The following is a 23,579-nucleotide window of genomic DNA, read 5'->3' on the forward strand; positions in this document are numbered from 1 at the left end:
CACAGAAAGCAAACTCGAGAGAGAGTTCAACTGAACTGTTTTTGATGTTCCTTCTAACTCTTTAAATTGTACGTGTGGCTTCACTTTATTTTTTTATTTTATTTAAAAAAAAAATTTTTTTTTTTTTAAAGATTTTATTTATTTATTTATTTTTCCCCCCAAAGCCCCAGCAGATTGCTGTATGTCATAGCTGCACATCCTTCTAGTTGCTGTATGTGGGACGCGGCCTCAGCATGGCCGGAGAAGCGGTGCGTCCGTGTGCGCCCGGGATCCGAACCCAGGCCGCCAGCAGCGGAGCACGCGCACTTAACCGCTGAGCCACGGGGCCAGCCCAATTTTTAAAAAATTTTTAAAGATTTTATTTCTTTATTTATTTTCCCCCCAAAGCCCCAGTAGATAGTTGTATGTCATAGCTGCACATCCTTCTAGTTGCTGTATGTGGGACGCGGCCTCAGCATGGCAGGAGAAGCGGTGCGTCGGTGCGCGCCCGGGATCCGAACCCAGGCCGCCAGCAGCGGAGCGCGCGCACTTAACCGCTAAGCCACAGGGCCGGCCCTGTGGCTTCACTTTAATTCAACAGACACCAAGTGCCTTCCACGTGCTAGGTTCTGGAGGATACCAGGATGGTCCCTGCAGTCAAGGAACTCAATGCTCACTTGATTTGGGGGGCTACCTAAGGGCAAGACCATGGCCAAGTCTCCTGGTGTGGCATCAAGCATGCAGGTATGGGGCAAAGGGCCAATTTCCCATCCCATCAAAGGGAGACCGGATGCAATCTCCTTTATTCCTTTCCTCCTGGACCAGCACGTTGGATGGTGCCCCATCCCAGCTCCTAACTTAAAGTCCCTGATATTCAGTTTACCTGCCCTCTCTAAATTCTTTTTTTTTTTTTTTAATTTTATTTATATTTATTTTTTCCCCCAAGCCCCAGTAGATAGTTGTGTGTCACAGCTGCACATTCTTCTAGTTGCTGTATGTGGGACGCGGCCTCAGCATGGCAGGAGAAGCAGTGCGTCGGTGTGCGCCCGGGATCCGAACCCGGGCCGCCAGCAGCAGAGCGCGTGCACTTAACCGCCAAGCCATGGGGCCGGCCCTCTAAATTCTTATTTATCACCCATTTCCACCTTCTTATGTGATTGCAGCATGTGCCTCCTCCCACGTTACCCATCTCGGCAGCTTTAGAATCCACTGCTGACCGGTCTGAACTCTGGATTTCACAGCTTTCCAGGCCTCCGCTGCACTAACCTTCCTCTCTCCTACCACTACCCTTGAGGCACTGCAGGCTCTGTCTCCAAGCCCTCAGGCTTGAGGTTCCCTCTCCTTTGCCCTCTCAGCCTCCCTGTTGGTGACACTGCACTTCCTGACTCTCCTCTTTGCCAGTTAGCTCTTTAAAGAGCCCTTCACCCATCTTCAGTCCTTAGTGTTCACTGGCTGCTAATCCTCTGCCTCTGCCACCCTAAGAAATACTTCATTCAACGCCACTGTTCTCACCACCAACCCTTTTATTTCTCTTTTCATTCACTGCCACACTTTTTTTTTTTTTTAATTTATTTTTCCCCCCAAAGCCCCAGTAGATAGTTGTATGTCATAGTTGCACATCCTTCTAGTTGCTGTATGTGGGACGCGGCCTCAGCATGGCCGGAGAAGCAGTGCGTTGGTGCGCCCGGGATCCGAACCTGGGCCGCCAGCAGCGGAGCACGCAAACTCAACCGCTAAGCCATGGGGCCGGCCCTCACTGCCACACTTCTTGAATACACAGTATATACCCACCACCTCCACGGTGTCACTATCTATTCCTATAAACCTCTGTACACTCCTGTCCCCCTTACTCTCCTTTATTTCTCTCTTTAGACACACATTTATTTGTATTCTCTACCAGAATGTAAGCTCCATGAAAGTAGGGATTTTCAAGTTTTATTTACTGCTACTTCTCTAGCTCCTACATCAGCGCCTGGCACACAGTGAGCCCTCAAATATTTGTTGAAGGAATGAGTGCCTCTTCTTCCCCCCTTGTACCGTAAGCTCCACCAGGATGGGGCTTTGTTTTGCTCATGTTACATCCTCAGTGCCCAGCACAGTGCCAGGCACCTGGGAGGCACACAAATATCTACTGAATTAGTGAATGAATGAATCCAGTTGCCAGGTAAGTTACATGATATTTTTTTAAATGCTGCTTTGTCTGGTTGATATTGGTTGCATATTGTCTTTTGCATCCGTCCCTTCCTGCTGTTACCTCACACCTGGGCTTCAGCAAGAACCTTCACAGCCCTGCAGCTGACATCCATTCTGCATGTTCACACCAGATTACTTTCCTCAAGTAATCTTTTGATATTGCTCCTCTGCTCAGAAACTTTCAGTGCCTCCCTATTGTAGTTTCTCATGTACAAACAGGTGGTGTTGCAAAAGCTCATCTGTCAGTGGGCCGTTCCCAACAGTGGAACGGTTTCCCATCAGTGGCACACATGGACACGTAGCTCAGACCACAAAAGTGAGTGTCTCTCTATATCAAGCTTCTATCTTTCTATCAACTATAACATAGCTACAGTCATTGAATTGTAGTTTAAACAAATGTAAGACGTTTCTAGAGGAAATGTGCTCCGAGTTTCATTTTTAGGACGCCACGCACATATCCTGGCCTATAGGGAATTCCCCCTCAAAGCCAAAATTGATGATTCTCACAGGCTGTGACAGCAGCTGTCTAAATACCTGTCATTCACGGCTCTCTAAATTCCCATTCCATCATGAAATCTTATGATGAAATCTCTCCCCTATCATTGTAGCTAAAAATAACTCTCCTCTGAAGTCTAGACTGCTTATCTGACAGCTATTTTATCTATTGTATTGTCTTGTATTTTTAATTCCTCAGGAGTCTGTCTCATCTGATGATACGGTAAGCTCCTGGAGGGAAAAGGCTCTGTTCTACAATCTGTGGCACATAATAAAAAGCAAGCATTCATTAAATAGTTACTGAATAAATGAAGTAATGCCTATTGCTTTCCAGAAGACACAGGCAGGCAAATCAGGAATCTGGTCTTTAAAATGGCCAATTCATGGGCCGGCCCTGTGGCTTGGTGGTTAAGTGCGCGCGCTGCGATGCTGGTGGCCCGGGTTCGGATCCCGGGTGCGCATCGAGGCACCACTTCTCCGTTCATCCTGAGGCCGAGTCCCGCATACAGCAACTAGGAGGATGTGCAGCTACGACATACAAATATCCACTGGGGCTTTGGGGGGAAAAATAAAATAAATAAAATCTTCAAAATGGCCAATTCTGCTCTACTTCTTGTTAAGCATCCTGCAGCCCTGCTATCAGGCGGCTGCCTTGGAAATGTGTGCTCGAGTCTAAATAGGAAATGGGTGAAAGTATGAATGAGTCAGTGCAAAATGACCTTAGGAACAGCATTAGTTACTGTCTGTCACATGCCTCTATGTGCCAGGTAGTTTACAAACATCTCTAATCCTCACAACTGTTCTGTAAGGAAACTGACACTCTGAGACATCGTGAGGTGACTTATCCAAAACCTCAAAGCTTTTAAGGGATGGAGCCAGGATTTCAAAGCTAGCATTTGAACCAAAGTCGCTCTGACTCCTGAGCAGACCGAGATGATCTGGAGCAACCTCCTGCCTCACTAGCTGGTGAGGGTTGACTGTGCGTGTCTGGTGGCTACACTGAGGCTTCCTTCTTCCCGACAACTGCTGGATCAAAGGGGATCCCAACCTAGCCTTTCCCAGACCAAGAAGGACCATTTTTCAATGGTCATATGGTCATACGAGCAGCTCCTCTCCCAGCTAGGACCTTCAGATTCTAAGCCCATGTTCTTCTGACATCACCACAGATTCTCAGCTCCTGGAAAAACAACTCAAAGCTTGAGTCAGACACTCCATGTGCTGTTGGAGGATCCTCCCTGCAACACTGTTTATAGTAACAAAACACTATAAACAACATGAATGCCTATCAACAGCAGAGTGGTTAAATTACAGCAAAACCATATGATGGAGTACCATCCCATGCAGCTGCTAAATGATGGCGCATCTAAAGCTAAAAAAGCAACGTACATACACAGATGTGTTTGCGTAGGCATAGAAAATTCAATGAAGGACATTTATTCATTCATTCAACAAATATTTTTAAGCATTTTAAGGTATCCAACAAAGTTATTAACAAGGGTTACCTATGAGGAGTGGGTCTGAAGGAAAAATAGTAACTTGTACTTTTTGGTAAGCTTCTGTACATTTCTTTTAAAACCATGAGCATTATTTTTTATAAAGTCAAGATAAAAAAAAGTAGGTTTGATAAAACAAGTAGAAATATCCAACAGGAAAGGGGCAGGGCTATAAGTAACTTAAAAGTCTTCTCTACAATTCTATAATGAGGATGGCAGTGAGAGCATCCTACTTTTAGGGCAGCTGGGAACTTACTCTAAAACTGAAAAAACCCGGCTGACGATACACCAAACACCGCTTAACTTCTGGCGGCCCCGGTCTTCCTACCCACACGAGTCTGAGATGTCTATCTGTGGGTGCTGTGAAATTGAAGCCGAGGGAGCTGCTGCTTTCGGTCTCCGGGGTGCATCTTACACGCCGGCTCACTCCTCTCCCAGGCTCAGCGTCAAGAGGGACGGGACTCTGAATCTGGAACCACCCTCCCCATGTTACCAAGGAGGCAACTCGGGCTCCCAGAGGTCACAGGGCTAGCATGTGATCCGACCCCGCGCTGACCTCAGAGGCCGCACTCCTAACACGCTCGGCTCGGGCAGGCGACTCCCGTCCTGTAACACTCGGCGTCCATCCACAGGCCCGGGACGCGGCGGGGGCCGGAGCCGCACTCCACAGGCCGCGTCGATGCGGAAAAGGGGCGGGGTGTCCGAGTCCCGTCTCCAGACACCGGGAGCTCGGCGCAAGCCCCGCCCCACGGTCACTGCGTGCCCGTCTTTTCCTCTCCGCAGCGCTTGAGGGGCTTGAAGATGAAGCAGCGAGTCTGTCCCGGGCCACGGCCGGGCTTCTCTGGTCCTCTCGGCTTCTTTCACTTAGAACTCGACAGCAGCTCCGCTCTCCGAGCCCTCAGGGCGACGCAGGCGGCGACGGCGAGACTCGGCAGACAGTCGCTGGCCAGGCAGGCCCGCGCCCCCGAGACTCTGCCGGGGCGCATGCGCGATGCGCGAGCGCGGAGAGGGCGCGGCCGGCCGCGACTGCGGCTGCGCAGAGGCGGTGCCAGGCCCTGCGCCTGCGCAGTGGCGGGGCGGGGCGGGAAGGAGGGAGGCGGCGGCAGCGGCGGCGGCGGCTGCTGCTGAAGAGGAGGAGGAGGAGGAGGAGGAGGAGGAGGAGGAGGAGGGGGAGCGGAGGGAGGTGTTTCTGTCAGTTCCGGCTGTTTGTTCGGGAAGTGGATCCGCCGCTGCCGGAGCAGCCCGGAGGGAGCTGCAGATCGCGAGGCCAGCACCGACCCCGCCCGCCCGCGCGCGCCCCCCCCGCCCGCCATGGCCCGGGACTACGACCACCTCTTCAAGCTGCTCATCATCGGCGACAGCGGTGAGGGCCGCGGCGGCCGGAGGCGGCGTGGGCCCTGCCGGGCGCGGCCCGCGGGGGCCTCGGGGCGGGCAGGCGGGCGGGGAGGTGCCGGCCCGCGCGGGGCGGGCGGGCGGGGCCGCCCGGCGGCCGCCGGCCCCAGGGGCGTGCCGAAGGGCCCGGGCCGCGCCGAGGTGGGTTGGGGCACCCGGCTGCGGAGCTGGGGGGCCGGGCGCGCGGGGTGCGCAGGGGTCGGGGCCGGGGCGTCCGGTCCGCTCACCGCGCCTGCCCCGGCCTCACGTGTGACCTTGGTCAAGTCGCGCGATCTCTGGAGTTGGAGAGCCCCGGGTTCGAGTCTGGGGACTCCCAGCTTCCTCACTCCGTGACCTTGGGCGTGTTGTTTCGCCTTTATGAGCCTCGGTTCCGTCGTCTGAGAAGTGGGGACTTGCCTCGCTGAGTGGTGTGAGTATTCGGTGAGGTGAAGCTGGAAGAGTGCTTAGCAGCCGACCTGGCGTAGAGTTAGCTCTGGGTAGACGTTAGCTATTGATAGGATCGTCAGTATCCTTTGTAAGCCCCAGTTTCCTCCTCTGTCAAGTGGGGATAGTCCCAGAACCTTCCTCGTGGGATTACTGTGAGGTTTAAATGAGGTAAGGCAGGTAAAGCACTTCGCACAGGGCCTGGCACATTCCTGCTGAATTGTCATCTCTCTGTGGTTCCGTTTCCTCATCTGTGAAATGGAATAATAATAGAATCTGCCTCACTGGGCTGACTTATTCAGTGACATAATGCACACATAGTGTTTGGAACCGTGCCTGGCACGTAGTGAGTGCTCAGTACGTGTTTGCTGTTACACACTGTATACCAGACTGTACTGGAGGTGGGTCAGCCAGTATTACAGAAGGGCTTTGACCGTGTATACACTGTGCAGAGCTCCTAGCTCAGTGCACTGCTCCATCTCCAGTGCCCAGGGCAGTGCCTGGCACCCAGCGGATGCCTAATACATATTTGTTGAATGAATGAATATTAAGTGTCCTTAGAAGAGATAGGCTGGTTTCTGGGAAAGGGTAGAAGGTTTTAGAGGTGTTTGGAGTGTGGCGGGTAAGCAGGTTTACGGGGTGACCAAGAGGTCAGGGAGGCAGGCCCTAGAAAGTTTACGGGAGCATCGCTAAGGTGCTGAGATTATATGATGGGGAAGGAGGCTGGGGAGCAAACCAAATTTATAGACTAGACCGGAGTTGAGTGTGGGCAAGGGGGTCATGTGAATGGAGCCAGGTTGGTGGGGGAGCCCGTGGATTGTTAAGGAAAGAGGGAACCAAATGAAAGATGTTGTAAGACCCTGATGTAGGAATGTTGGGTGACAGTGTCATAGCTGGGCCAGGGAAGTGGGTGGGCTTTGGTCTCACTGTGGAGCTAGATTTGGGATGTGGTTGGTGGTTTGGATCAGGTGAAGGATGGCTGAGGTTTCTGTGGTTACTGGGGGGACTGAGAGGTAAGGGGAAAAGTTAGGGGCTAACTAGGGAGATGAAGAGTAGTTGTGGCTGGGGAAGGAGTTAGAAAAGTGGAGGACAATTCATTGTGGTTTTTTTTTTTTAAACATTTTTTTTTTTAATTTTATTGATTTATTTTTTTTCCCGCAAAGCCCCAGTAGATAGTTGTATGTCATAGCTGCACATCCTTCTAGTTGCTGTATGTAGGACGCAGCCTCAGCATGGCCGGAGAAGCGGTGCGTCGGTGCGCGCCCGGGATCCGAACCCCGGGCCGCCAGCAGCGGAGCGCACGCACTTAACCCCTAAGCCATGGAGCTAGCCCCATTGTGGTTTGAATGAAAGGAAACCAGACAAGCTGTGTAGACTTGCTCTTGGAGATGGCGTCTATCTTGCCCCAGGGCCCTGAGGCCTATGCCTTTTCAGGATTTGCTTTCAGCCCTGGCCTCGGTTCTGAGGGGCTGGCACCAGCGTGATTTCTCTCCTTTTGAAGTTGAAGTCAGTTCACCGAAAGGTCAGGGGTCCCTATCCCTCTACAAGACATCTAGGGCCTGTGCGTCGATATCCAAAAATGAAAAGCATAAACTCTGCACGAAAATGCAGCTTATTGGCTTTTCTCCCCTGTGAAACCCAGGGGATGGTTTTGGCCCCCTTTCTCACAGTACATTTTGCATGGGGTATAGATTTTTCACTCAGAAAGCAGGTGTGCGAGAAGACTCACTGGGTCAAGATGGATGTGGTCTGGCTCCTAGTTCAGTCTGAGCATGTAGGACCACGTTGTGTAGAGGAGACAGATGCTCTGCAGTTTAATTTCCCCTGACGGTGAGCTGATATTCAACGTCGAATGCTTCTGAGACTGGGAGATGGTAGCCATGGAAGTTCAAACTAAGCTTTGGCCACTGAGCAAGGAGACTAACGTCATGCAGTCTCCTGAACTGGGCTCCTTGTGTGGCTGCTTCCTGAAGGTTTATCAAATGATTTCACAGACCCTCTCTCATCTGCTTCTCACCTGTAGCCTGTGTAGTTTGTCACATAAGGAAACTAAGGCTCAGAGGAGCTGACTGACTTGCCCAAAGTTGCACAGCTCGTCAGAGGCAAAGCCAGGGGTTAATACACATTGATGCTATGTGTGAGCAGCTGGTGTCAGGCCTGGCAAACAGTAGGCCCTCAATGAATGTTAGTTTATTTCTTTATGAATCTAGAGTTCTTCTTCCCACTCTGCCACATGTACATGCTTCTGGAATACATTCTTTCAGCTTTTACAGCTCTTCTTTATGCGTGAGGTTCTATGCTTTCTCCTATCCTCTTTGACATTGGCTCTGCTTTGTAACAGCATTGCATCTGATCCATGGGGTCAGCCCTTCTCATTCGTAGAACCTGGAGGCCAGAGTGGCTGTCAGAGATCTGGTTAAAGCCTCGCACTTTACAGATGAGTGAACTGAGGCTCAGAGCGGGGACGTGACTTGTCTGAGGTTATACAGTGAATTAGTTGCTGAGCCAGGATTAAAACTGAGAACACTTTACTCGAAGGTCTAAGGGTCTTCAACAGTCTAGAGCTGAAGCAAAGAGGCGGGAGGGAATTATAGCCCAAGGGAAGAGCAGGACTGAGGGTGGGGACTTCTGTGGAGGTTTTTTGAGGACCAGAGCATTTGTGTAGGCCAAGAGGCAGAAAGCAGGGGACAGGGGAGTTTGATGCAGGGAGAGCGGCAATGACAGAGTGGTGTGTAAGGTTTTTGCAGAATGAGTCTTTGTCTCCTGGCCACCAAGAGGCATCAAGGGCCTGGGCCTGTGCTCCTTGTAGGGAAAAGATGATGGGCTGGGCTGGTTGGGTTTCATACCAGATGTGGCCTGTGGGAAGCTGTTGATTGGCTGTGGTGAAGGTAGTTTGGTACCTATCGCTCCCTCCCTTCGGCTGGTGCTGTTGGGTGAATGGTGGCAGCATGTTTTCCTAAGAAGGCCTCTCCCAGGGATGTTTAGGAGGTGGCATTTCTCAGGGTGGGTTTCTGTTCCTTCTAAAGGGGCGAGCAATGCTGGAGGTTGGTGTCAGGCCCTAAGCAGCAGTGAATGTGGTGACTGTAGTGGTCTTTCTGCAGCTCTGCAGAGGAGCCTGGGGGTGAATGCAGGGTCCCCTGGGAAGCCAAGTTGGAGGGAAAGCCACGCTTCATTGCTTCATGCAGAGAGAGCACCTCCCCCTTACCTGTTTTAGATATTCAGTCAGATAAAACGTAATTTAAACAAAGGAGTCTGTTGCCCCCAAAAGTTTGAACACCACTGCTTTGGCTCCTGTTAACGCTGTAGTGATAGCGTTAGATAACATAGCTGCCAGTGCGATTGGCATTCCTTCAGTCATAAATTCATTAAACAGTGCTTTTTGGTGCCTACTAAGTGCTGCGCCCGGCTTCCAGCACTGTGAATGTCCAGGGTGAGTGAGGCGAGATCTCCTTCCTAGAGGGACTCACAGCCTAGTGGCCCAGACACAGGCTTTTAGCTGAGTAAGCAGACCCAGAAGGCTCCAGAAGGAAGCAAAGGAGCCGGCAGGGCCGGTGGGGTGTTGGCGTCAGGCAGAGCTGTGAGGGACCCAGCCCAGGACTCAGGCTCTCCTTGGGCTCAGCAGGAAGCCTCGCGGAGGCAGCGATGAGGAAGTGGCTCTGAGCAAGAGCACTGCAGGCCCAGGGGCTGAGCAGCAGGTCCTGTGGGTACAGCTCGCATCTGCTCAAAGCTGCACCCCCAGCCTGTCTTTGGGAAGGTAAGACCCAGGTTTACTCCATGAAACAAGTTCTTCTGGGCATCCCTGGACATCTCACTTAGAGAAGTCCCCAGAAGAGATCATCAGAGAGGTTTGCCCAGAGAGGATGTCTGGGGTTAGTGGGATTTAGAGAAACACAGCTGGGGATGGGGGGGAGGCAGTGCCGTCTCTAAGGATCTGATGACCGCAGTGGGCTCCTCCCCACAAATATGCACAGATACTCAGAATTTGCGCTTAGCTTGAGGGGTTTCTGAGACCCTAGATGAAGATCTCCTCATAACTAGCTTTGATAGCACCGCTGCTAAAAATCTAACAGGAGTGAGATGCATGAGCCCCTTTGGGGTCTTTTTATTTCAGTTCCTGAAACAGACGCATGAAGACTCCCCAAGCAGTATGTACTGGAAAGAGCTTAGAGCTCCGGGGTAGACAGCCCTGGATTCAGATCCACTTCCTGCAGAGGCACCCTAGGCCAGCTCCTTAGCTTCTTGGAGCCTCAGTTGCCTCTTAAGAGAGGCGGTTGGAGTTATAGGAGCAGCCAAGTGCCCACCACACACAGTGCTGTGTGCATGCTAATGCTTTCCTTCTGTGGCCAGTTGACCCAGCTGGCCCTAGGGGTGGTGGGAGTAGGGGATGGGACAGGAGGACACCGGACAGGTGCACCTTGGCAGGCTAAAGCTGCTGTGTGTGGAAGTAAAGCGAAGCCAAGCTTATGAGGGTTCCGCCTGTTCTTGGAACAGGGGTGCCAGGAGATGCTGTGCTAAGTGAAACAGTCTGAGCATACGTGAGCTGTGGGGGCTGATAGGTGTAAGGCAGACACGCCCTTTCCACCCCTCTGGCTGGCAGTGACATCAGCCAGGGGAAGATGGCTGATGGTCGGTTTGGGTTGTCTGGGCCTCAGTTTCCTCACCTGCAAAATAGCCTGATGGTCTCAAGAGTTCTTTCCAGCTCTACTATTCCTTGTCTCACACTGCACACAAACTGAAGCTTCACGTGTGGTGTGCAGTTTTCTAGGGACCATGTTTTAGACACACTTTGGGGCTAGTGTCATTTGGTTGACCTTGCCCCTGTTTTATTTCTGTATCTTCCTCTGGATCTGTGCTGGGGCTAACCCTCAGTACAGGGCCTGGGCACAAGTCCCTTTCTCATCTCTCCCCGGGGATTTGGGGACAGCTTGTCTTACACTAGGACGGAGAAAAAGGTCCGAAATTGAGTGGGAGAGATGTTCTTGGTGTGTCACTGGGTGGGGAGATAAAAAGCAGCATCAAGGAGGGAGATGGGTCCTGCCGAACTGCTTAGGAGTTAGGACCTGGGAATCTTCTCCCTGAAGGGTTGGGGTTGTAGGGGGGACCCATCCTTCTCTCATCTCCTGCTTCCTTTCCTGCAGGTGTAGGCAAGAGCAGTTTGCTGTTACGTTTTGCAGACAACACTTTCTCAGGTGAGTGTGCCCCTGGGGTGCTGCTGGGGTGTTCCGGTTATGAAATCCCTTTCCCTGGCGCCAGAACACACTTGCCTCTGCCTAATGTCGGAAACATCCTCGTTCTGATTGCCAGACGAGGGAAGAAGCAGTGGAGGGAGGCGTAGGTTAGAAGTCTCTGTGGTTGGTCTTTATCTTGTTCAAAAAAGATCCTTTTGCAGGCCCATCCTTTTTCCACCCAGGGTCTTTTGTGCCTCAACATTTAAAAAAGAAAAAAAAAATTAAAACAATATTGCAAGTTAGTATATGCCTATATAAAATTTCAAACAGGAAGACTCGATAAAGTGAAAAATGCAAGCTGGCCCTTCACCTGCACTTCCCGGCACCCCCCGCCCCCCATGCCCTGGTAGCCTCTGTTCCGCATGGTGTATATCTTTCCGACTCTTTTCTCGACACCTGCCTTCCCCTCAGCACATCAGGGGGCATCCTTCCACATCTGCATACAGCCCTCGGGTTCTTAAATGGCTGTGGAGGTTCCCGGGCTGTGCACAGATGCACATCATTCAGTAACAGTGCCCTTGGTTGTGTGTGCTTTCTGGTTACATCTATTTTAGGTGATGCTGCATTGCTTGGGGTACATGGTATGCTTACTCTTGTAAAGAAGTGGAGTTACTAGGTCAGGGGGTATGTGCGTTTAAAATTTTCACAGGTACTGCCAACTCGCCTTTCAAAGAGGCTGTACTAAGTTCACTGACACCCTCACTGAAGGGGTCAAAAGTGCCCCTCGTCAACTCTGATCAGTGCCGGGTCTTAGTAGTCTTCATTTTGGCTGAGCCAGTAGGCAAAAAGTGCTATCTCATTTAAATTTGTATGTCCCTGATCACTGGTGAAGCTGGGCCTGTTTTCATTTGTTGAATCCATCAGGTTCATTGCAGAGGCTTCTGGTTGGCTTGGCCTCTCTGATCAAGGTCTGAAATATGACTGTCTTGTGGGGAATTCCCTGTGATGTGGTTGAGGAGTGAGCTACAGTTAGGAAGTGATTACATGGCTAACGCCTCTCTCAGTGGAGAAGTGGGTTTCTCCCCACAGTAGCCCTGCAACACTACTGCTGGTGTGATGTTGGAAAGAGTTGTCTTCCCTGTGTGACCGTGAGCGTAACTAAGTCTCAGCTCATCTGTAAAGTAGGACTAACCATCGTCCCTCCCACCTGGGTTACTGCGCAGATTACCTGAGATACTGCAAGTCACTGTGTCTGGACTAAGTAATCTCTCAATAAATACCATCTTCCAGTAAACATTGCTGTCTGCTTAAGAATGGTAACTACTGGGCAGCTTCTCATTATGCTGAAAAACATTCCTCTTCCTCCTTAGGTCCCTCTGACTCCCCATCCTATCAGCTTTCAACTCCTGGAGGGTTCTCCTGCAATCTCTCTCCTCCTTTCCATTTCTCCTACCAGTATCTTAGTTCAGACCATTGTTCTAGCCTGAAGCGTTAGAGCAGCTCCTACCCATCCCTTACCAGACTGCTGAATTCAGCTTACTAATGCACGTCTCTGGCAGCGTCTTTCCTCTGTTTTAATACCTCGGTGGCCCTCTCTTCCGTGAGCAGAGTTTATAGCGAGGTTTCTCCACTTCAGCACCGTTGACACTTTGGGCCCGTAATTCTTTGTTGTGGGGTCTGTTCTGTGCATTGAAGGATGTTGAGCAGCATCCCCGGGCTCCACCCCCTTCCCCCCCCGCCCCTGGCCCAGTTGTGGTCATCAAAAATGTCTCCAGACATTGCCAAGTGTCCTCTGGGTGGACACAGTCATTCCCGGTTGAAAACCACTGGTCTTCACGATCTCTTTCCAGCTCAGCTTTCCAACTTCCTCTCTCTTACTGTTGGTTCACTCTTGTTTTTTCTCTAGCCCTCCTGCTCACTCGCTCATTCAGCGAGCAGCTGTCTACTGAGTTCCTGCAGCGCTAGGTGTGGGGCCACCCTCCGTGGCGTCACCCAGAGCTCGCAGAGCGCCAGATGCTGTCTTGTTTTCTGAATATATTCCCTCCGCTTGTGCCTCAGCTCCTTTCCTCTGGGTGGATGTCATTCTCCCACCTAATTTCAACCTTTGAAATTGTACCTGTTCTGTGAAGCTAGGCCCAAGTGTGACTTCCTCCCCAAAGCCTTTCTTGATCCCCTTGAACTTTGACCTTTCCTATCCCCTTTCCATACTTCATATAGTCAGCATGCGTCTTGTCTGCAGCACTGTGTTATACTGTAAGCTCCTAATGGAGCGAGAAGGTGTGTTCTTCTTAGCAGTTGGGCCTTTGTAAGCCTGGACAGGACTGTTACATCGGCCAAAACTTCTCTTCAGCTCCATCCTTCACACAGATGCCCCAAGAGAGCTGTTTACAATGCAGCTCGTGCTCTGGTTAAAACTGTCAATGCCTCCTCATCACACACAAGGGAAAGTCCAGGCTCTCTAAAATGGCGCAAAGGCCCTGAGATCTGGCTTTGGCTCCCCCACTTGCCTCCCACCATGTGCCTGACCTCACATGACCCCCACCCTATTGGTAGTTTTGCTGCTGTCTTCTCTGCCTGGAGGAGCATTTTGCAAATTGCAGGTCATGACTTGTATGTTAGGAAGTTAATTTTGTGGGTCATTTAAGATGTTTGGAATGGAATAGAAAAGAAAAACCCCACGTGCATCATAGGCCTCCCACCATTCTCAGGCCACAGCTAACATGTCCCTGCCAGGCCCCTCTAATTGAAGGAACCTGTCCCCTCCCCTCAGTCACATCCCCTGTTTTATTTCCTTTGTGGCACTCATCGCTCTTGGAATTGTCTTCTTTATCACTTTGTTTCATTGTATCCCGTCTGTTGCCCTCACCTCGACTGTGGGCTCCATCGGGGCAGGGACCTTGTCTTTCTTGTTCAGGGCTGTGTCCCTGGGACCTCGAAAGTGCTGGGCACAGAGGGAGTGGGGAGGGATCCTGGAGCCCAGGGTCGCCTGTGCAGTTTAGGATGTGGTCTGACGGGGCACCTGGGGGCCTTGCTAATGTGCGTGTGTGTGCAGGCAGCTACATCACCACCATTGGCGTGGATTTCAAGATTCGGACGGTGGAGATCAATGGGGAGAAGGTGAAGCTGCAGATCTGGGACACGGCGGGGCAGGAGCGCTTCCGCACCATCACCTCCACGTGAGTCAGGCCAGCGCTCCCCTTCGGACCCCTCGCTACTGACATGTGGACACCGTTGAGTGATTAGTCGCGGGTCATGGTAGAAATGTCCCTGGGGTGGGCCCTGAGGCTGTCGGGAGGTGAGCTCCTTGCTGGCCATGGTGGGTGGTGTCAGGTGGTATCGGGCTGAAGTGAGCCCTTGCTCTTCCTGAAGATGCGTGAGGAGGAGGGGACAAGGTGTGGCTGAGCAGTGGCTGAGCACCCTGGCTCTGGGTGCCAGCAGGACAGTACGTGTCAGTCAGCTTACCCTCTGGTCTTCAGGTCCTTTGTCTGTAAAATGGGATAATGGTGATACTTGCTTCACCAGGTGGTCAGACACTTAGTCAGTGACAGTTACTCTTGTTAGGTATCAGTTGTGACTGCTGGGGTCGGCCGTGCAGGCTCCCGTCACCCACTGTGACTTCTTGGAGGCGGCCTCTCTCTGTTGGATGGCCTGGAAGGAACACTGATACGTAGGAGGCCGCTGAGAGGCCCCTCCTTTGCTTCCCCTAGGCTGTTTACTGGGAACCTGGCTCATCAGCGGGTTGCCCTCTTTGCTGCTACAGCACCTCTGTGGTTCTTAGCTGCAAACAGGAGGAAATCCCAGCGGGAGCTCCAGACCGCAGGAGTCCTGTGAGGGGCTCTTGGTTCTTGGGCTGTTAATGGAACAAGTTCCAGGAAAGAGCAGGGCTTGGAAGGCAGACAGTTTAGAATTTACATTTCTGTTCTACTGTGTGACCTTGGGCAAGTTGCCTAAACTCTCTGAGCTTGTTTCCCAGAGGGTTTATCTTTAGGATTCTTGAAGGCTGAGTCCTGTGTGCCAGGTACTCTGTGCTTGGGCCTCTCACGGGTGATCTCATTGAGCTCTCTGAAGCTCTCTGCAGTCGGGACTACTATTATCCCCATTTTACAGATGAGGGAACTTCCAGGTGGGGTCCTGCTCCCAGTGAGTGGCAGAGCCTGCGCTCCACACCGGGATGTGTGCAGAGCCGGAGCTGGTGTCTGGCCCGTAGTGGTTGCTTCTTCGGCGGCCTCTCCTTTGCCTCTTAGCAGTTCCTGTGTGAGTGGGGGCTTCTGGGAAGATGTGTGAGGAAGTTCCTTGGCCAGAGATCCCTCTCCTCCCTCAGCATGGAAGCAGGGTGGACCCAGGCTGGCTGCCCATCCCGAGGCTCCCCAGGATCTTCTGAGGGGTGAAGAGCCCCCATGGCGGTGGCTGGGAATGAGGGGGGACTCCTGGGGCTGCTGGCCGGGCGGGTGGGCAGTCCTGGTCAAGGAGGTTTCAGGGGCTGGAGCCCGAGCAGCCCCTTAGCAGGAGGTTCTGTCACCGGGTAGCCCTGTAGTGCTCACATGAGTGCCGTGGTCTGTGACTCCCTGAAATCCCAGGGTCCCCATCCTGGGGGCTTTCCAGTGCTGCTCTCTGCAACACTTGCTGATGAGCTGCCTGAGCCCCCTCGTGCTCAGCAACTGCCAGCGAGGCCCTAAGGAGGGCAGCTGGGATCAGAGGCTCCTTAGGGTAGGATGGACGTTGTGAGGTGTGAGTGGCCCGAGCTGTGGGTCTAGACCCAAACAAGCCCAAGACTTCCTGTCAGGGTCTAGAGGTCTGGGCACTGACGCCAGCTGTCTTTACTCCTGGCTGGGACTGTCGCTAAGGGCTTTACCTACTTATTTCATTTAATCCTGATAAAGAGTCCTGTGATTATCTCCATTTTATGGATGAGAAAACTGAGGCCCAGAGGGTGAAGTGACTTAGCTTGGTTGGTTAGTCCAGAGTTGAATTGAGGTCCGTCTGATGCCAAAGCTCTTGCTTTTAACCAGTCCATGGCCCTGCTGTCTGCTGGCTTCCCACCCCTAAGGCCCCAGGGCTGAGGCAGAGGGCAGATGCTCTGGTGCCTCCTGTGGCTGGAAACCAGTCAGGGAATTCAGGGGCGGCTGAGAATATTGGGCCTGTGGCCACGAGAGATGCCTCAGGGAGGGCAGTGGGGCCTGGGCTGCCTGGGCCCTCTTAGCAGAGCAGCTCCCGCCCTCCCTTGGCCGCCATGAGGTCAGCTTCTCTCAGAGGGGGGCGGGAAGTGGGTGAACTGCCTCCTTCATTCTGTTGTGGAGACTGGAGTTACTCAGCTGCCCAAGGGCACCGTGTTTGTTTCAGGGTGCGTGAGCAGGGGGGCGACGCTGCACGCTGGTGCCCTGTGGGCACTGGCTTGGCCCCTGCAGGCCATCTTGCCTGGCTGGCTGGGGAGGCTGAGGGTAGCTCCATCTTGGGGTCCCCGACGCTGCCCCTCATGAGGCAAGAGTCACCACAGGCCATGCCGAGGGGCCACGGAGAGACTTGATGCCCTGTGATGGTAGTTGGCAAGGAAGGAAGGAGTCCTGAAGAGTTGAGGAGTTTGTTTTCTTTCTAGGGATTGGGACAGTCAGGGTGCAATAGTGTGGCCTTTTCTGAGTCAGGGCATTAAAAGAGAAACTAAAACTGCATCCTGTTAGCCAGATGAGAAAAGAGCCCTGTTGTCACCCCCTCATAGTTTGTCTTTTGTTAGCTGGGGTGGCTGAGCCTGAGAGGTGTGGATCGGGGGCGGAGTGAGGTGTTGGATGGTGAGGTGAGAGGAGGAGGTGATGAGGAAGGAGAGCCCCTTCGATACCTGGCCCTGGATCCCGGAGTTGGACTGGGCACGGTGACTTCAGGCAGGTCACTCCACTCAGGCTCACGTCCTCACTGGTAAAATGGCGACCCTCATGCCTCTCATACAAGATGTTGCAAAGATTTACAAGGTGGGGATAGAAAGTACCATTCCTGGCAAGAGCTAAGTCGTGGTGAGCGGAAGTGATCGCTGGTGGCAGTGGCCATAGGAAGCCCAGAAGCACTGTGCTCTCCTGGCTGGAGCTCTGAGCCCAACCTCATCCCCTGACCAGTCTCTCTCTCAGATAAAGCCCCTTGCCTGGGCCCAGAGAAGGCGGAGCCTCCCCGGGATCAGCGGGGGCTTCGTGCTGGGGCCGCAGCTGTAGCCATTTCTTGGCATCTTCGATAGTCTTAAGCAAAGGAGGGTTTGGAAATGCATTCCACTGCTTGCACTTCGTTTGCTGGCAGGGGACAATCGTCTGTCCCCTTGGTTCCTGGCATGCATTTCTGCACCTGCTCAGGTGGGTGTCCATCAGGCCGAACCGGGTGATGACCTGGCACTCCCAGCAGCAGCTGCCAGGGTACAGGGGCAGGGCTGAGAGCTGGTTCTGAGGGCCCAGCGCCTAGACGAGCGCCTAGACAGCTGGACAGTTAGGGCTCCCCAAGGCAGGGGGTGGCGCTGTGTCCCTGGGAAGCAAAGATGTGGGCGGAATGAAGCCCCTGGGGGCTCTCAGCAGGTGGCTGGGGGGGAGAGATGGGTGGGGAGACAAGTTGGGCTTGACCGCAGAGCACAGCAGGGGCTCCTCCTGCTCACAACCTTGGTAGCCAGATCAGGGAAGCTGCCTTCACTGCTGCCTCCCCGTGCCGTCCCTTGGTTTTCTTCTACCTGTGTCAGGGGCCCCAGGTTGTCACTGAAGGAATATTAATAATGACAATAAAGAGCCACCTTTCCTTGACCGTTTACCACTCGCTGGCCCTTGCAAAAATGTGTATTATCTCCTTTATTCCTCCTGAGTGAAATTCCCCAAGAGTTAAGAACTGGTATCCTATTTTATAGTTGAGGAAGCTGAGGTGCGATGAGGTACATGCAGTAACCAGCCCAGGGTCCCCCAGCCTTTCAGAGCTGGAGGCTTTTGTCCTGTGCTTGGGCCTAGAATATGAAGAGTTGGCAAGAGACCTGATTGGCAGGCAGGTGAGAACATAGCTGCACCCCGAGCCTGGCTGGCTCCATCCTTGCTAAGCCCGGGGGCCTCAGAACTGCTGCTCAGGAGGACCCGCTCTCCCGCAGGCTTGCGGGCCCAGTGCCCAGGCCCTGATAAGCCTCAGGAGGGCGGAGTGCTTGGAGTTGGGCCAGGTGGCAGCCAGCGGGTCAGGAGGAAGCAGCCCGACCACTCAGGAGCGCGGCCTCTTGTGGGCAGTGGTTCTTACCCTTGCTCTCAGGAGCCCCTCGTTGAGTGAGAAGCTCTGCAGCTCTGGGTGATTGCATAGTGTTGGGGCAGGGGGGTTGCCTGGCCATTGGATCAGTGAAGGCTCTCCGGGAAAGTGAGAGGCCCTGTCCTTGTCTTCGTCCCAGGAGTGATGTCCTCCTGAATGACTGGGGATGCAGTGTCTGGAGAGGAATGTTTGCATCCTCCTGCCTTCCAGACCTTCTAGCTGACATCAGGCCATGGGTCTGCACATTTGCATGGTGGCACGGTGGGTGTCTGGGACACCCTCTTCATCGGTGCCTAGCTGCCCATGCAGTTTCCATGCTCTCCCTCCCTCCGACATGGATTGGGTGAGCCCAGAGTGGCAGGAAGGGAGGTGCCCACCTGCCCCCAGGGGAGTGAATGCAGACCGTGGCAGGGCTTCACAAATGCTGCATCTTCTTGGAATGGCATTTTACTGGGACAGATTTGAGGAGAGAAAAATTTTTTTAATGTCAAAACAAAGACAGTGATAATATGATGTCAAATGCAAAAAGTGCCTGATTTTAGAAATAAAATGAGAACTTAAAGAAGTCTGGAGCTAGTGGCAGATTCTGAACAACCTGGTTGGCCGCCTCAGGGCCGAGCACTCCCTACTCCCTGGTGCCTTGGGGACAAGTGTGAGAAGCAGTGCTGCCGAGCGTCCTTCCCTGCTGGCCGGGGTCTGGGTCGAGTGTGTCCAGCCGAGGCCACGTGGAGAGTAGACTCTGGGTGTCCTGCGGGAAAGCATTTGCCCCTCACCATTTCCCCGGCTGCTGTCTGGATGTGGGCGGGTGGGTCCTAGTGAAGGGGCTGCTCTTGTCTAGGCTGAAGCTCTGACGCAGACTCTGGCCCTGCAGGTATTACCGGGGGACCCACGGGGTCATTGTGGTTTATGATGTCACTAGTGCCGAGTCCTTTGTCAACGTTAAGCGGTGGCTTCATGAAATCAACCAGAACTGTGACGACGTGTGCCGAATATTAGGTGAGGCTAGACCCGGTGGGGTGGGGACAGTGGGATGGAGGTGGTGGAGGGTGTTCCTGCAGGGCCGGGCTGACTTTGCTTTGCTTTGAAGTGGGGAATAAGAATGACGACCCTGAGCGGAAGGTGGTGGAGACAGAAGATGCCTACAAATTTGCCGGGCAGATGGGGATCCAGTTGTTTGAGACCAGCGCCAAGGAGAACGTCAACGTGGAAGAGGTGAGGCCTGGGCTGGAGCGGGGACAGGGGAGGGAGTGGGGCCCAGCTCTGCTCTACCACCACGACCCTCCTCTTCCCACTCCTAGCCTGCCCAGGGCCTCCAGGCGGCTGACAGAAAATGTCACAGTAACTGCATTTATTGAGTGCCTACTGTGTGCCAGTCATTGAGCTAGGCCCTTTAAAGATGTCAGCTCATCTCTCGACAGTCCTCAGAGGTAAATTATTCCCATGTTTCAGATGGGAAACTGAGGTTCCAACTTAAGGAATATCACCCAGCTCGTAAGAGGCTGAGTCAGACTTGGACCTGTCTCGCACCACAGCCATGCACGGTTTCCACTCAGGTCTCTGCCTCCTTGGCCCTCCTCTGCCCCAGCACCGTGCCCTCTTCCAGGTCTCTGGCTTCCCCTGGGGCCTTGGCCTCCCTGCAGAGACCAGGTTGCTTTCCTGTGCCCTCCAGAGCTCAGGTGGGCACTTGCTGTGAGCCCCCGCGAGGCTCCTGGGGATGCACATCCCCCGAAGACTAGCTGAGCCTCCAGCCCAGGGCAGCTTCCCTTCACTTCTGCTGGGGCTGTTGGAAAGCAGTTCTGAGTCTGTGGGAGAAAAGCCAGACCTTTTGCCACAAGCCCAGGCTGGCTGCTCACGGCTTCGGGAGATTCCTGGCCACAGTGTGTGGAGTCCAGAGGCCCAGGGAAGCCGAGATCCCCATTGCATCATGGACCCTGACCGCATAGCACTGCGGAGCCCAGGTGCCTCAGAGTTAGGCTAGGATCACAATTTGGGCCTCTCCGCTAGGGGACCTGTGGGGGCGCCCAGGTGACCTTGGGCAGTGACTTAACCTCTCTAGGCTCCCTCTGTTCGTTCTGTAGATTGGGGTCAGGTGAGAGTCTCTGCCTCCCGGGGTTAAGTGAGGCAAATTATGTCCGGGGCTTGAGACCTTTCCCGGCCAAGTGGAGGAGAGGACTGTGGCTTGGTAGGTGGAGTTCCACTGGATCCTGGCATTGCAAGGATGTCTTGGGGGTGGTCCCAGGAAGGTTCTAGGACATGCAGTGAGGTGCATGGAGTAGGCAGGCTCCTACACGGAGCAGGGTCCCTCTAGCCCGAAACCAAAACAGGGGCACCTTTATCTGTCTTGTCTGAAGATTCCAGCTGAAGGAAAGGGGTTCTTTCTCTCTTTAAAAGACAGACTAGAAAATACCGGAGAGATTGACTTCCCCGAGACACAGCTCATGGGTCTTTTGATCGTTTCTTTTTGACCTTTATAATTTACCACGTCCTTCAAGAAAGGGTTTGAGGACATACATACAAAAAAATTCAGGATTAGGAACAGAAAGCTGGGCCCTGGGAGGCGGGGAGGCGGCCGTGCTGGCCAGCAGAGGTAGCGCAGCCATGAGGGGCCTCCTCGCTAGGTCTGAGGCTCGCCCTGCCTCCTTCATCCTCACAGATGTTCAACTGCATCACAGAGCTGGTCCTCCGAGCAAAGAAAGACAACTTAGCGAAACAGCAGCAGCAACAACAGAACGATGTGGTGAAGCTCACGAAGAACAGTAAACGAAAGAAACGCTGCTGCTAATGCCCCACCCAGCCCACTGCAGAGACTGCACTGCGGCCACTCCCCTGGCCTGAGGCCCGTGGGCTCCTCGGGGGACAGTCTCAGTTTCGTGCCGTTATTTAAAGAATTCTCTCCACGTTTTTGTATTGGGAGGCGCCATCGGCACTTCCTCCCCTCCCCCCTCGAGTGCCAAGAAGGTGTTGGACAACCTGCCCTTCCCTTCTGGTGCCCCTGCCCCCTGGCCAAGGCGCCTGGGCCCGGCAAGGACGCTGCCAGCCGAGCGGACTGATTAACCAGAGTTTGTACATAATGTATATTGCTTTAACCAGCGCGTCACCCTCGTCCTGCTCTGGCTTTTGCCTCCTTAACGCCAGCCTGCTGCGACAGACCTTCCCTCCCCTCCCCATCCCATCTTACTGCCAGCAGCTCCCTGAGGAGCCAGGATCGCATTCTAGCCACATCTTTTGCCAACCTGGGCTGGTGGAGTGGGCTCCATGTTACTCGTTCTCCTATAGGCTGTCGGCTTCTGTCCCTGGCACACGGGGTCTCCCCCATCTCCAGGGCCTGTGCTGTCTCTGTTCCCAGCCCAGCTCCCTTCCTTCCCCATCCCCATTCTGGCAGCTGGGGAATCCTGGCCCAGAGGTGGGCCTGGAGGTTCCTGTTAGAGGCCTTGCCCTCAGCTGGCCCTGCCCTTCGGTTCCACAGAAGGAGTCACTCCTGACCTTTGGCCAACAGATTTCTTGTCCTGCCTTCTAGATACCTCTGGGCTACAAACCCAGGGGAGCCGTGGCTTCTAATTTATACCAACCTGTTTCAGTTCCACCAGAAAGGCAGGGGATATTTGTGCAGGGATGGGGCTTGCAGGGGGGCTAAGGAACATTATTTTAACAGATAAAGCAAATGAAGCCAAATCAAATGAATTAAGTTCCTCACACCTTGTTTCTCTTCCTGAGGTTTGGTTGGCACAGCAGCAAAAGTTGTGGCCTCCCCACTTTGGGTCCAGTGTTTTTAGAAAAAGCGAATGGCTTCCTGTCATTGTGGGGCTGGGCTCTCTGCAGAGCAGCTCTGCCTTCTTGGCTGGTTCTTGGTGGGAAAGGAGAGGGGGGCCTTCCACCCTTGTCTGTGTCGGCCCCGCATCTCCCACTGAGTTCCTGGGTCTCGGATGCAGCACCAGGCACCTTTGAATGTGGGGAGTGGGTGCCAGGGGCTGCTGGACCATGGGGATGACGCCTCTGAGCTGGGCGGCAGGCAGCCTTGGATCACTGACAGAACTGTTGTAGCAGCATGAGGATTTCTTAGCGGGTGGGAAGGAATGGCAACCGGGGTTGGGAGCCAGCCAGCTTGACCCACTCTGGTCCCCTGGAGGAAAAACCAGGGTCATCTGCACTTGATTACTGGCCCCTTCCCTCCTGGGACACCTCATTCACCTTTACCCTAAAAGGATCACGTAACCTGGAAATAATTTATTTCAACACCATGATGTGTTTTATTAGATTTCCTTTCCTAGGCGATTTCCAGGCGAAGCCCTGATTGGACAATCACATCACAGATCACACTGCAGATTTTCCATGTTAACACTGCTGATGGGTTTTTAATCAATAAAAACTGGGGGTTTCTTCTGACCTGTCTCTCCACTTCCCCCAAACTGCCAAAAGCCTGTGATTCTGTGTGACAAGCCTTCACTTTGGAGCCGCAGGATGAGGTGGTGGAGCTCTGCGGACTGGGAAGGCCGTGCTGTGGAGGGTGGCTGCAGGGCCAACCAGCAGGCAACCCTGTCTGGTTAGGGGGCCGGGAGCAAAAGCGTGGTCTCCATCCTCAGGACTGTCCGTGGGTCCTGTGGGGGGTGTGCAGAGTTTGGGGCTCATGAGGTGGGCAGCATACTTGACTCTGAGCATTCAGGTGACGCCAGTGTGGCAGTGCTTGCAAATTCAAGCAATAAGAGGACAGGGGTCCTGGAAGCTTCCAGCCCAGGCTAGAAGCCACCATGGCTTCTGGCAACTGGATGTCCAGCCCCAGGTGGTGGGGTGATTTTGGTGACAGTGTGCCTGTCCCGCCAAGTGTTACATGCATGAATGGGGGGTGTGGGGGTGGGGGACTCCTCACAGGGCTGGACCGATATCCTGGTGGACCTGATGTGAAATTCCTGTCAAACAAACAACAAAACTTTTAAATGGTTTGCTAGGATTATTTCTGTATTGAAAGTTTCTAATTATGCTTTTTAAGAAAAATACTAAAAATAAAGGTTCAAGCTGCCAAATTTTCTTCCAGGGTCTGTTTCCTCTCCTCTAGCTGCGCTCTGGGTGGGCCTGGCTTCTTCCTGCCCATTGTGTCCAGCTCGTTTGTTCTGGTCTGAGTGTCGCACAGGTGCCTCTTGCGGCCCAGGGACACTTTCAGAAGCCAGGTTTGTTTTCTCCACTAAAGGCTGGTCTAGGT

At 53.4% G+C, this 23,579-nt stretch overlaps 1 protein-coding gene across 2 annotated transcripts; it reads left to right on the forward strand.

Annotated features, from left to right (window-relative positions):
* The first annotated feature begins 5,334 nt into the window (after positions 1-5,334).
* On the forward strand, positions 5,335-23,407 carry RAB35 (RAB35, member RAS oncogene family). 2 transcript variants are annotated; one of them, XM_087424122.1, is made up of 6 exons: positions 5,339-5,523; positions 11,114-11,164; positions 14,196-14,319; positions 19,257-19,381; positions 19,473-19,597; positions 21,039-23,407. In XM_087424122.1, the coding sequence occupies exons 1-6, from the start codon at positions 5,472-5,474 to the stop codon at positions 21,165-21,167; spliced, it is 606 nt and encodes a 201-aa protein (XP_087280248.1). In that variant the 5' UTR covers positions 5,339-5,471; the 3' UTR covers positions 21,168-23,407. The 2 variants fall into 2 exon arrangements, with proteins under 2 accessions (XP_087280249.1, XP_087280248.1); XM_087424123.1 differs by lacking the exon at positions 19,473-19,597 and having other exon boundaries at positions 5,335-5,523.
* Positions 23,408-23,579: the final 172 nt, after the last annotated feature.

This window comes from Ceratotherium simum, chromosome 35 (assembly GCF_057802395.1).
Source record: "Ceratotherium simum simum isolate JZ-2026a chromosome 35, ASM5780239v1, whole genome shotgun sequence".
NCBI lineage: Eukaryota > Metazoa > Chordata > Mammalia > Perissodactyla > Rhinocerotidae > Ceratotherium > Ceratotherium simum.

What these genes read in the sequence shown, in the direction of transcription:
- RAB35 (XM_087424122.1), top strand. Translation starts at nt 5,472, where the DNA reads ATGGCCCGGGACTACGACCACCTCTTCAAGCTGCTCATCATCGGCGAC. An exon ending in GCTCATCATCGGCGACAGCG is followed by an intron (nt 5,524 to 11,113) that starts GTGAGGGCCGCG and finishes CCTTTCCTGCAG; the next exon opens with GTGTAGGCAAGAGCAGTTTG. An exon ending in CGACGTGTGCCGAATATTAG is followed by an intron (nt 19,382 to 19,472) that starts GTGAGGCTAGAC and finishes TTTGCTTTGAAG; the next exon opens with TGGGGAATAAGAATGACGAC.